The sequence below is a fragment of the Brachycentrus maculatus genome, unplaced genomic scaffold (assembly GCF_059751285.1).
Source record: "Brachycentrus maculatus isolate JH-2025_06_01 unplaced genomic scaffold, ASM5975128v1 h1tg000199l, whole genome shotgun sequence".
In the NCBI taxonomy this organism is placed as follows: Eukaryota; Metazoa; Arthropoda; class Insecta; order Trichoptera; family Brachycentridae; genus Brachycentrus; species Brachycentrus maculatus.
The window spans coordinates 1,156,034-1,168,765 of NW_028280950.1; the positions used below are offsets into that span (position 1 = coordinate 1,156,034).

The 12,732-nt window shown below is 34.5% G+C and overlaps 1 protein-coding gene across 2 annotated transcripts; it reads left to right on the forward strand.

The window, feature by feature from the left end:
* On the forward strand, positions 1 to 12,708 carry LOC148307403 (uncharacterized). 2 transcript variants are annotated; one of them, XR_015837860.1, is made up of 9 exons: positions 1 to 1,916; positions 3,646 to 3,904; positions 4,741 to 5,849; positions 6,047 to 6,220; positions 7,754 to 7,954; positions 9,240 to 9,413; positions 10,581 to 10,770; positions 11,498 to 11,648; positions 11,766 to 12,708. XR_015837860.1 is itself a non-coding variant. In XM_088263526.1 (9 exons), exons 1-9 carry the CDS (start codon positions 1,791 to 1,793, stop codon positions 11,918 to 11,920), a joined length of 1,698 nt encoding a protein of 565 aa, XP_088119652.1. In that variant the 5' UTR covers positions 860 to 1,790; the 3' UTR covers positions 11,921 to 12,708. The 2 variants fall into 2 exon arrangements, 1 of the variants encoding a protein (XP_088119652.1); XM_088263526.1 differs by having other exon boundaries at positions 860 to 1,916; positions 5,582 to 5,849.
* Positions 12,709 to 12,732: the final 24 nt, after the last annotated feature.

Consider the following 12,732-nt stretch of genomic DNA (forward strand, 5'->3'; position numbering starts at 1 on the left):
TTATTGTGCTAGAAGATTGTTGCTTTGCTACTTCTTCCTCCTCCATTTACAAACTCTTCTCCATAATTTCTTGTTGTGAAACACGATGCAACTCCATAAGCTCTTTGGTGGTCAGCTCTTGGCTGTACTCTTTTACAAGCTCTTCAATATCGTTGTTATCCACCTCGAGTCCCATGATATTGCAGAAGTGAGGGTCTTCTTGGTAAACCTCCTTCCCAAGCCGCGAAAGACCCGGTTCACAAGTGAATGTCATGAAAAAGGGCCTTGCCCTTCCTCTGTCCCTCGTTATGCGAAACATCACTCGTTAAGGGAGCAACTTTTTCACATTTTTTTGTTTGTTATGCAAATTACTCGTCATGAGAGGTTCCACTTTTCCGATGATTTTTTCAATGTTTTCCTTTGATGAAGGCGTCATTTGATTTATTTCGATTGCCATTTTATGCCACAAGTTCTCGATAGGGTTCAGGTTAGGACTATTTCCGGGCCAATCCAGTGTTGGAATTCCATGATTTTTCAAATATTCTTTGACCAAAAAATACTTAAATAGTGTTATATTTTTTAAATACTTTTTATAACATTATATCATTTTTGTAAAAAGGCTTCACTAACGTATGTGGATCCAAAGGCACTGATATTTTTTGGAGCAAAAAATCTTATATTCGGAATTTTTTCTGCTGAAATTGTAATTGAAATTGTACAAAAAAACAACAAAAAAGTTCTTCAATAAATACTTCATCATAAAATAAATAATATGCAAAAAAAACATCACATGACCGTAAGACGTAAAGGCGCCGCGGGCCGCAAGTAGAGGCGCTGCGGGCCGCGAGTTGACCAGGCCTGCTTTAAACATTCAATAAATTAAATTAAATTCTTGTAAATTAAAAATTTACTCCCCAAAATTTTCCAAACATTTTTGCTACTCCCGTTTGGCTCTTGGTCCAAGAAGTTGCCGACCCCTGTTCTGGGCGAATCACTGCGGTAGCAAGAGCTTTATAGTCTATGATGTTTATTTTCGTTTGTACTTTTTATTGACAGAAGATCATAGTCGTTCTCAGGAACCGATTCAATTAATCCACTGTATATGCGATCCTAATCTTTCGTTCAAAAGCAATATCTTTTTTACCAAACGTGACTCCATTTGATGAAACTTCCCAAGACCTTCACCAGGCATCTTAATATATTTAAGACATATCGCAAAATTCGATAACTCGTTAATTGTTATTCATAACTTGTTCCCCGAATTCACAAAACCTGTAAAAAGCTTGACCTCCTGATAAAAGTTCGTATGAAAAAAGATATTGGACTTTTCCTTACCCCCTGTATCCCTTCCTCACAAATGTAAGATCATATAAACAACGGCTCGTTTGCGAGTAAATAATTTCTATTCTCAATCAGAGTCGTCTTCTAAAAATCAATACAATTTGGTCAAAACTTTGTGATCGCGGTAATCGGGTTGTGATCCATTAAATTAGTTAGCTGTGTGATCCATGATTATATTGTCTGTGGTACTATAGAGTTTTGTGTATTTGTTTCGAATGAATTACTTAAAAAATCGGGTCAGATGGTTAAAGTTATAATAATTCGACGTTAATATAATTGTTTTGTAGTGGAAACCATGGGACATGAAAAGAGAAATAGGCCGACTCCAGAAAAGAAGGGCCGATGACATTGTCCCCGTCGCGGGTAAAAAGTGGATTGAAAAAGCCAGAAAAGCCATAAAAAGAATTTTTATTTATATTTCTATTCGAATTTTATATTGTTTTGAACAAGGCAACAAATAAGGCAGCAATATGGGGATGGATGTAATTTTATACTGTCGGCTTTGTGCTGAAATTAGTATGAGTGACAGTAAAATGACAGTCGTAAATAATGACGACAAATTGTGGGAAATTATTGTCAAATATCTGTCTATAAAGGTACATTCTTTTAGCATTTGTAACTGTCAATTTTTTTTAATACTATGTTCTATCTCTTCGCACAAAGTAGTCAGCTACGCAAACCAGTGACTTTGTGAGGAATGAAGAGATAAGGCGTAGGACGCAGCAAATCTTGGTCACAACTGTCGTCAAGAAAAGGCGATTCAGTTGGCTTGGCCATGTACTCCGCATGCCTCCTGAGAGCCTTAATCAAGCTTGCCTCTTTTACAAGGCATCAGGTTCGCACCGCCCAGGACGACCAATGCTGACAATTCGTCGGCAGTTCTCGTCAGAACTTCGGGACGCGGATCTGACTTGGGAGGATGCAAGGGAGCTGGTAGCCGACAGAAAAGCCTGGAGACAGTTTGTGGACTTCATATGCTCCACCTAGGGAGCGGGTATGGTTTAATAAACTGTCAAATCTTTTTAATACCATGTTCTATCTCTTCGCACAAAGTAGTCAGCTACGCTAACCAGTTGGCAATTAGCCACTGAAGACTGGTACTTGGCGGTAGCTCCGTAATTCTTCGTATTCTACTCCTCAGAAACCTGTACTGTGCTAGTACCTTTATGCTTATTTGCTCGATGTATTGAATGGCTGTTTGCATATTTGATCGGTTTATCGAGGAAGACCCGCGTATTTCCGCTGCAAACCATTCTCCCACTCTAACCAATCGATACCGCTCGCCGCGATGTAAATACAAGCGACAGTAGCGATTTCAGGCGGTCAGAAACAACTTCCGTGCCTGAACATACTACGCTCCCAGTGCACATTTTCTTAATATAATTTTTTCTACAACATTTTAAGTGTGTCCAAATACTTGTCCACAAAATCTGGATTATCTCTTATTACAGGAGTTATTTTCATTTTATTTTTTGACATCTCATCAAAGATGAAGAAGAATATGAAAGTCTGGGCATTTACGGGGCTAACGACTGTCATAGGCTGGTTTAAGTGATCACTTTACACACGTGTAACATTCACCAATTCTACCCATTAAATGCCCAGACTTCCTTATTCTTCTTCATCTTTGATGAGATGTCAAAAATTATATAATTTTTTCTCATTACATATTTATTCTTTCAATTATTGTCTAATGTAGCTAAACCCGAAAGCGAAATTGTTTATTTATTTAGGGGCGGTATACCATACCAAATTATATTATGGTTCTTTTCAGGCCCACATTCTTAATTATAACATGCATTTAATTATATATTTATAATAACAATTTATAAAATAATTTATGCCTAATGATGAAGCTAACAAGAACTCTTAAAACCCTTATATTATCCTTGGAATCTGAACTGTCGCTTAAAATATTCCTTCTTTCTTGGATCCTCTTCATCTCTTAATAAATAAATAATATAATTAAAATGTAACTTTGTTTTAAAATCACTATAAATATTATACTTAATTATAATGTCTACCGGTTTCGAAGCTAACCGCTTCTTTATCAAGACTGATTAATACTATGTATTAATATGTGCTAATGTATCAACATGTGCAATGTAATGCTTCTTTATCAGTCATGATAAAGAAGCGGTTAGCTTCCAAACAGGTAGACATTATAATTAAGTTATAATAAAATATTTATAGTGATTTTAAAACAAAGGTACATTTTATGTATAAAATGGAAAATCACAAAGTTAGTGCTTCAAATATAAATTATAAATAAATAATAGCTAAGAAACATGTACATATTATTATTATTATTTTGTGTTTTTACAGATTAATCAAAATGAATTTTTGCCGACCACCGTATGTGAGTCATGCAGGGGTATTGTAATGGCTTTTGAGGAATTCGCTATTAAATGTAATGCAGCGCAGATAGAGCTGGAGGGCCTTTTGGATCAAAAAAACGTTTTAGGCGACCCAATGCTTCAAGCGGTATTATCTAATAATGATGGAGATGCGGATCATTTCAACGATGATTTTGTTGGTGTTCATGATGGTGACAGTGATGATGAAATTCCTGTAGCTGTGATGGGTATGCTTTATCAAACTATTTTTCAAATGCTTTTTAAATTATACCAAATGCCTAAAAAAATTATTGATTTTATTATTTTTTAAATTTAAGTTTTACTTGGCAAATACCGCAATTTTTAAAATTCATTTTCTTGAAATTCTTTAAATTACATTATCTTATACTGCATAGTTACAAATTAAATTCTGTGCTCACACTAGTCACAAGTTACTATCAGTTCTCAGAAATATCTTGGATTATATTTTTAGGCAACTTTGAACAAAACTGTTAAAATTTTTTGAACGTAAAGGTTGTTTTTTCTTTTTTAATTTAATAGTTTTGAACGTTTTAAGAATGCCAATGAATAGACATTTATACTATAATGGAATATGTATTTTCCTTTTCAAGTTTGTCCCTTACAGAAATTTATATTTACAGGGATGATATGTTAACCTTTTAACCGCGTTCACTTTGTTCCTGAGAGACGCCCGTGCGCGGCGGTATTTTGCCGTTTTTTAAATGATTACTTTTATCATGTATTTAGTTAAGAAACGATTTATTTCCCTAAACAAAAACGTTCAATGGGATTCATTGTGCCTTTTTGGTACTCTATAATACACGTGTGTCACATTATTCTCGAAATATAACGTAAAATAAACAAATTAGATCGTAACATAAATAAATCAAAGCACGCGCATCGTGTGTCACTCTTACCCACTGGCGATGCGTAGCGTCGAGAGTGAGACAGATATAGGGCATGATTATGGCGCAGACTAATTACCGACCGCAAGAAAAATCAGGGATCTGTTCTTTTATTTATCCTTGTGATGTTACAAATTATTAGTCAGATATTTCAACAGATGTCATAAGGCCAAGGATTGACATATTATTTTATCCAAAGTTCCACACCATGAAAAAATCCCTCCAAGTTGAACTGAGGTTGGAAACTTGGAGTAAAGTAAAAACACAAACGGTTATGTCAGCCGCGTACGGGGAATGTTTTGGGAAAACACATACGGTTATGCGAGCCGCGTGGATCCGGTTAATATGTAAAATATCCATAGGGTAAGCCATTAAATAGTGAACAATTTGATTGTTTAAAATTTTAGCAAAAACATATCTTAAATGTAATTGCGATTCATATCTTTTATTGACATCATAACAATTGTTTTGCTTAGGTATGGAAAATTATATAAAGTATGCGGCCACCTCTAGCATTAATGCATGTTTTGGCTCATTTTTTGGGCGATGATATGATGTAGTTCAGACACCCTGTCAAAATATTAGATGTTGGTTTTCAGATCGGCAAGTGACTGGAATATTAACATACACATTGATTTTCTTGTGTGAAACCAGGTGTTGCGGGTGGTTAAGTAGCCATATGATGTTGCCGAATTTTGAGATGACATCCAGGAAGCATTAGATGGAAAATGGTCATGATGTAATTTCTGCTTGCTTTTTTGCGTGTATCACTTATTATAAATTGTGTGTCTTCATTTTATAAAAAAATCTAATCGAACTAATAAGAAATATGAAAATGGCACTGCCATTTAGTCATTCATTGAACGGCTCACCTTATAGAATGTGTAGGAATAGGATACGCTTTTAAAAATTTAATGAGAATTAATTCGCAGTTTACCATCTTGTTTAAAAAATTTAATTATTGTTTATTCACAACTAATTAAGTAAGGTATTTTTCAGCCAAAAGGAAATCCATTTCTTCGGTTAAAACTAGATCAAAGAAAAGATCCAAATTGGATGATCCTGACTTTGAAATTAATCCTAAAAAACTTATAAAATCTGAAAAAAAACTCATAAAATCTGAACCTGAAGATTCAGAATTCGACTTTGTTCCTACAAAAAAACCAAAATGCAAAGTTCGCCCCACAAAATACTCTAAACGAATGAAAGACAGTGAAGAACCAAGACTGATCAAAAAGCGAAATAAATTTGATTTTTCATCAGTCAGGTGAGTATTTCCGACTTTTGTGATTTCTTTAGTGAGATCCACGCATATGTATTAGTTAAGTAGCTATATGGGGTATCATTATACACAGGAAAAGGAGTTAAATTAATGTTTAAAAGAAGGAAGATTACAAATTCTTGTTTAGTTTTAAAGCAATCTTCTTCTTCCTCTATAGTTATAGAATAATCTTTTTTTTTCAGACTCGCTTGCCATTTGTGTCCCAATGTATATCAATATGGAACTCAACTGGAAAACCATACAAGATCATGCCATTCTGAAAACTTCAAAGTATTGTGCACATGTGGAATGCATATAACGAGTAGAACTAATTTAATCCGACATATAAGGCGTCACACGGACGGTAGCGATGTAACGTATGTTAACCTTCTTTACACATAATTTAAAATGAAATTATTAATTCTTTATCAGATGTTTGCACACGGTCTGTGATATATTATGATGTCCATACAGTTTGTAACAGCGTGGTACCCAAAATACTGACCTCAATTTCACTGGACCGAGGTTGTTATTGTCATAATTTTCAGCTTAAAATGTAACTAATTCTTTATACTACCGGTATCAGAAGTCTTCTAGAACGAAGTAGCAATTGGGGAATGGACAAAGGAAGGAGTGGGTTTGTAAGTGTCTGTGTGGGTCATTTTAAATTCAAACCTTTCAAATCCCTTCCAAGTTAAAGTCTGGAAATCTATAACCAAAATCTGCATAAGAACCCTATAGTTTTGTTTCATTTAAACCTTTATCCGCACCCCAATGATGCACAGGGCACTGCATCATATAAACGCATTGTTACCTTGATCGTTAACACATGAAGGAAAGGTGATCAGCCCTCCGCTTCAGGTACCAGTCCAGGGTGATATTGAATAAATGTTAGAGTGAAAAAATCAGTTATATTTATTTGACCCTCCCCTGGGAATGGAACCAGGGACCTTCAGATTGGTAGCCGAGCATGCTGACCATTACACTACGGAGGCGGACCCTATCAATTTGTCTAAATATTGCTGTGAAGAAAAATATTAATATGTTATATTGTTTTCATTCAGAAGCTATTTGAGGGAGGTTTATCAGTATGAGAGCTGGTTTCTTTGACGAAAACACTTTGGTGCAATCAATTATTATTGAAATAAAACTCAAATTTATTATTTGGAAACTTAGATCTCGCTAATAACTGTTGCTCTGTACTAAATACAAACTTAACGCTAATAACTGCGGCTGTGCACTTATTTTGACAGGGTGTCTGTGTCCGCCTCCGTAGTGTAATGGTCAGCACTCTCTGCTACCGTTCTGTAGGTCCCGGGTTCGATTCCCAGCGGGGGTCAAATGAATATAAGTAATTTTTTCACTGTAATATTTATTCAATATATTACCCTGGACTGGTAATAACTGTTGCTCTGTACTAAATACAAACTTAACGCTAATAACTGTTGCTGTGCACTTATTTTGACAGGGTGTCTGTGTCCGCCTCCGTAGTGTAATGGTCAGCACTCTCTGCTACCGTTCTGGAGGTCCCGGGTTCGATTCCCAGCGGGGGTCAAATGAATATAAGTAATTTTTTCACTGTAATATTTATTCAATATATTACCCTGGACTGGTACCTGAAGCGGAGGGTTGATCACCTTTTCTTCAAATGTTAACGATCAAGATAAGACTGCGTTTATATAATGCAGTGCCGTATGCACCGTTGGGTGCGAATGAGGGTTAGAAGAAGAAGAAGAAGAAACAAACTTTGAAAGTTTCTGCAAAACTTGTTTTATGAAAAATAGAACTCACTTTTCAGATACAGTTTACTCACTCCCCGAGAGGTTTAAAATGCAAATTAATGATCATTCCAGGTGTCAATCTGAAAGTTATGTGTACCAAATAATAATTATGTATCGCTTCTGTTCAAGGTGTAATCACTGTGATACGACTTTTATATCGCCATCACTACTCCGAAAACACATGAGAAAATTCAACTTACTTTCTAATCTATTTGCGTGTGATCAGTGTCCGAAAAAATTTAAGAGTAAATGTTCACTGAATGGTCATAAAATTATGCACTTGCCTGTCGATGAACGACCCGCATACACTTGTGATAACTGTGGCATTACGTAAGTAATCTTAATTATATTCTCAATATTATTCATATTTTAAGCAACATTTTGAGTGTGCCCAAATACTTGTTCACAAAATCTGGATTATCTCCAATTACAGGAGTTATTTTCACATTATTTTTTGACATCTCATCAAAGATGAAAATGTTGTTGAAAATGATATTCTCCGGCGTTTCGCAAGTGTGTGATTATAATCCAGGATTCGGACCTCACATACTAATAAAAGAGTTTCTGCTCCATAAAAAGCTTCTTCTCATCTCACCAATAGATGTCTCTATTGAAGTTCTAGTGATTCAAGAACAATGTTTCAAAATTGGTTCATACATATAGAACTTCCAAGAATTTGAGTAGTGTGGTTAATGGGTAGAATTGGTGAATGTTACACGTGTTGAAAGTGATCCCTTAAACCAGACTATAACAGTCGTCAGCCCCGTAAATGCCCAGACTTCCATATTCTTCTTCATCTTTGATGAGATGTCAAAAAATAATATGAATATTTAAAGCATTTACTTTGTGGTTAGTCATTTTTACTTTTATATTTTTTTACAAAAATGTTAGTACATAATATTAGTATACAACCACTCACCGAGATTTTTATGTCTACTGGTTTCGAGACATACCCGTCTCTTCGTCAGGACAATCACTACCACAGCATGCAAACAATACTACCCATCACTACTATAGCTCTATTTACACACTTAAAACTAGTAGTATCGTTTGTATTGACGGGTACGTCTCGAAACCGGTAGATATAAAAATCTCGGTGAGTGGTTATACACTGATATTACGTACTAACATTTTTGTAAAAAAAATTTAAAAGTAATCTTAATTTATCAAAATAATGGACATTTGTAGGTTATGTATATATATTATCAGGTTTATATATTTGAATATAAAAATAAAACACTTGCATGGACCACTTTTTTGAGCTTATTAATGTAAATACAACTAGTTTCAAGAAGATGTTCTCATCAACAGGACCAGGTGATGTGCAATTTTATAGATTATGAAAAATAAAGGTAATTTTTTTAGTAATGCTAATTTCCATTGAAATATTTCTGAAATCCATGGATTTCGCAAATTACAAATGTTTGTACAAGGATGACCTGTTGCCCAAGAGTCGGTTCTCAATATTTTCAATTAAAAAGGTAACCCCTTCGAGTACAAAGGGACTGCCGTATTGCAATTATTTTTATAAAATAAATAAATAAATTTGAATTGTATAAAAATAATGAATTATATTCAGAGGTTATAATGATATGATGAAATTGTTTATTTTTAGTTTCCACAGGCTATCGAATTTGAGAGGTCATATTTCCAAAATGCACATGAACAATAAGGCAACAATCATATGTGATATCTGTGGACGCACTTTTAAAAATAATGGAAATTTAAATGAGCATAAATCTGTGCATTCAGAAGAAAAACTTTGGGCATGCACACTTTGTCCAAGCAAGTTAGTATGATTTTTTTATTATTTTTAATACCTCATTTAATCTTTCTTTCTTGGTGATATGTATTTCCTACAATTCGACTCTAGTAATGAGAATATCAATATAAAATGCGGGCTCGGAATTTTTGTTTCCTCCGGAATATAATTTAGTATTACATAAAAGTAATATACAATAGTAAAATGGTATTTTCTGGCGTTTCTCGTGTGTGTGATTATATAATCCAGGATTCGGACCTCACATACTAATATAAGAGTTTCTGCTTAGTAAAAAGCTTCTTTACATCTCACCAATAGATGTCTCTAGTGAAGGTCTAGTGATTCAAGAACAAGGTTTCTAAATTGGTTCATATATACAGAACTTCCAAGAATTTGAGTAGTGTGGTTGTCAATAATGGGTAGAATTGGTGAATGTTACACGTGTGTAAAGTGATCACTTAAACCAGCCTATGACGGTCGTCAGCCCCGTAAATGCCCAGACTTCCATATTCTTCTTCATCTTTGGTGAGATGTCAAAAAATAATATAAATAAAAGGAATATAAATTCAAGAGTTCTTATTCAGTACTTGCTACGAAATCTCATCTCAGAATGTATTCTACCAACGAAGAGTAAATAATCTTTGGGTGGATAAAGGACGACTTAAGTACTCCCTAGAGCTAGTCCGTGGACAATTTCAATGCTTGGCAATCTGACATTCCCCCTTAAAATGACTTTCTATGCACACTCCTAAGTATGTATCTATATTTGTTAGCGATTTGTATTTCATCACAGTTACACGGGTATGTTAGGTAAAATGTAATTCTTTGCATGGAGATGATTTTAAATACATTTAAATATATTTAAAGAAAAAACATTCATTGTTTAATTTTACATTATTCGCTTTGGTTAGTTGGGAGCCGCTTAAACAGGACCAAATATTCTGGGCCCCATGTGTCCCTACTAAGTGGAATCGACTCTGCATACATTTTTTTTCATGTTATTTATTTTGACTCCATTTCAAGGGCTGATTGAAATCATTTAGCGATTTTGCCGGTGCTTCCAAGGGATTGCTATCTGCTGTAAATAAAGAGGGTTCATCTGTATTTACATATTTGAATACATTTGACATTTAAATACAAGGAGATGTAAATATTTACTGATGTTTAATAAGTCGTATTGTTTGGTAAATTTAGATTCAAAACTAAAGGGGTGCTGAGGAAACACCGTGATACTCACAGTGATACTTGCTACCAGTGTCCCCAATGTTCGGCTGTACTTAATACTAAAACTACACTTCGTCAGCATATGTTGGTGCATGAGAATGTTAATAGATATGTTTGTGCCTTTTGCGGAAAGCGGTACAAAAGGAAAACTGACTTGAGTGTGAGTATATCATTCGGCAATTACATTATAAACACTTCAATTTCTTATATGTATATGTATATGATACGAGTATGTCGTCCACTTTCAAGCCGCGTTATGTTAAAATATTTTCTTTTTTAGCCAATGGTGCCAATCGCAAGAATATTCTTATTGAGCGTATTTGAGAGATTTTTGAAAGTGAACTGTCGATCGGTATAGCGAGTTTTGCAAGAGTTTTGATTTTTAACGAGTTTTGGCACATTATGTTAATATTTCGAATTTTTTAGCGATTGATACCATTGGCTAAAAAAATGAATTTTTTAACAGAATCTTTTGCAAGTGGAGTACTCATATGTAAGTTAGATGGTCCTACAGTAGAGTTTATCCGACCTTTGAGTTATCTGATCTACCGGTAAGACAATCGCGGACTTTTTTACCCAAGCTTAAGTTTAGTTTCGTAGTTCACTGCATTGTATGTGAGTAGGTACCATTGTATGTGAGTATGTTTTATTACTTTGCTGTAAGTGCATTTTGTTGTTTTAGTTTGTTACATGTACATTTTTGAAAAGTTTTCGATGTGCAAATTTTTTTTACATATTTTCAATGTCGTTTTTATCATTTTCCGTGTTATCCGACCTTTTTGCTTATCCGACCTTGCCGCGGCTGGTTTAGGTCGGATTATCAAGACTACCGTATTTATATATTCAGTTACAATACAAGCTCCCATCTCGCTTTGTCTATGTTTCAGCTTCACACCCGTCGCCACACCGGATACCGGCCTTATTCTTGTCTCTGGTGTGACAAAACATTCATCGACAACTCTAATATGAGAGAGCACAAGAAGAGAGTACATCCCATTGAATTAAAAAAGTATGAAGAAGTGAACGGCCATCCATTAAGTAAAGTACCTTGTTTAAATAACCTTATTCTCATAATTCATTTCATCTTTTAGACATAAGTTGTAATACATATGGAGATTTTTTCATTAGTTTCTAATAAAATTTTTCATTTTGCAGATTCCATACAAAAAAATAATAAAGGTATTTCTCTAGCGGATAAAAAGCTCATAAATGATTATGTTCCAAAGAAAAATCCATCCAACGTAATAGTTTTTCCACAATTGGACATTGAACCCCTTCCACTTCAGTGCATCCCAAATTATAACAAGTAGTTAGTGTATATTTCACTAAATTATGTAATTATGTTTATTGCATACATACAGGTGGTAGCACTTGTCATTTGGTTGAAACTCGGTGATTTTTAGGGGTCCAGCACAGTGTCTAAAGGTGGGAACTGACCGGAATCATGTTACGATGCGAGCATTCGTATAGTCAGTACAGCGCTCCGAGTGCTCCATCCGAAGTCGGATGCTAGCCGCAAATATTACGTTACGACGAAATGCTCCGGTCAGTCCCCACCTTAAGAAATTGAGATATTAAGCTTGAAATGTTTACCTCACCAATGGAAGATTGTGCCGCAGTCTGACAAAATGAAGATTCGAAGGCTTTGGTCTGATGCTATACAAAGTTAAAATCAATCCAAGGTTCACAAAAATCTATTTTGTAAATATGGAGTAAAAACCTTATAGTTTGAGTTTATTTACTGTTGTTCGGGATCAGTAAATTCATAAAGTTGGGAAGACACTATTCAAGTCAAGTTATCAAGCTAACACAAAGGAAAATATATCTATAATATCCAGTGAAGAAAGAAATTCAATCACCCTTAATGTATGATCAAGGTGCACTTCTGATCCTATTGTAAATTAAGTAGAATAATGACAAGGAAATGTGTAGCTTTAATACGTACATATATGTATGTAAAAACAAAGGTCACATAACACGAGTCACTATGTTAAGTAAGATACTTATATACATATATTTTTTTAATATTTGAGGGTTTTGTCCATAAAAGATTTTATGTTAATGAGACGAATTATTAAATAAAATGAAAATGAACAAATTGTTACTTGTTTTCTTTTTGTTA

Bases quoted from the DNA above. Each gene is read 5' to 3' on its own strand.
- LOC148307403 (XM_088263526.1), top strand. From the start codon at position 1,791: ATGGGGATGGATGTAATTTTATACTGTCGGCTTTGTGCTGAAATTAGT. The intron at 1,917-3,645 runs GTACATTCTTTT...GTGTTTTTACAG, and splicing joins TCAAATATCTGTCTATAAAG to ATTAATCAAAATGAATTTTT. The intron at 6,221-7,753 runs GTATGTTAACCT...CTTCTGTTCAAG, and splicing joins ACGGACGGTAGCGATGTAAC to GTGTAATCACTGTGATACGA.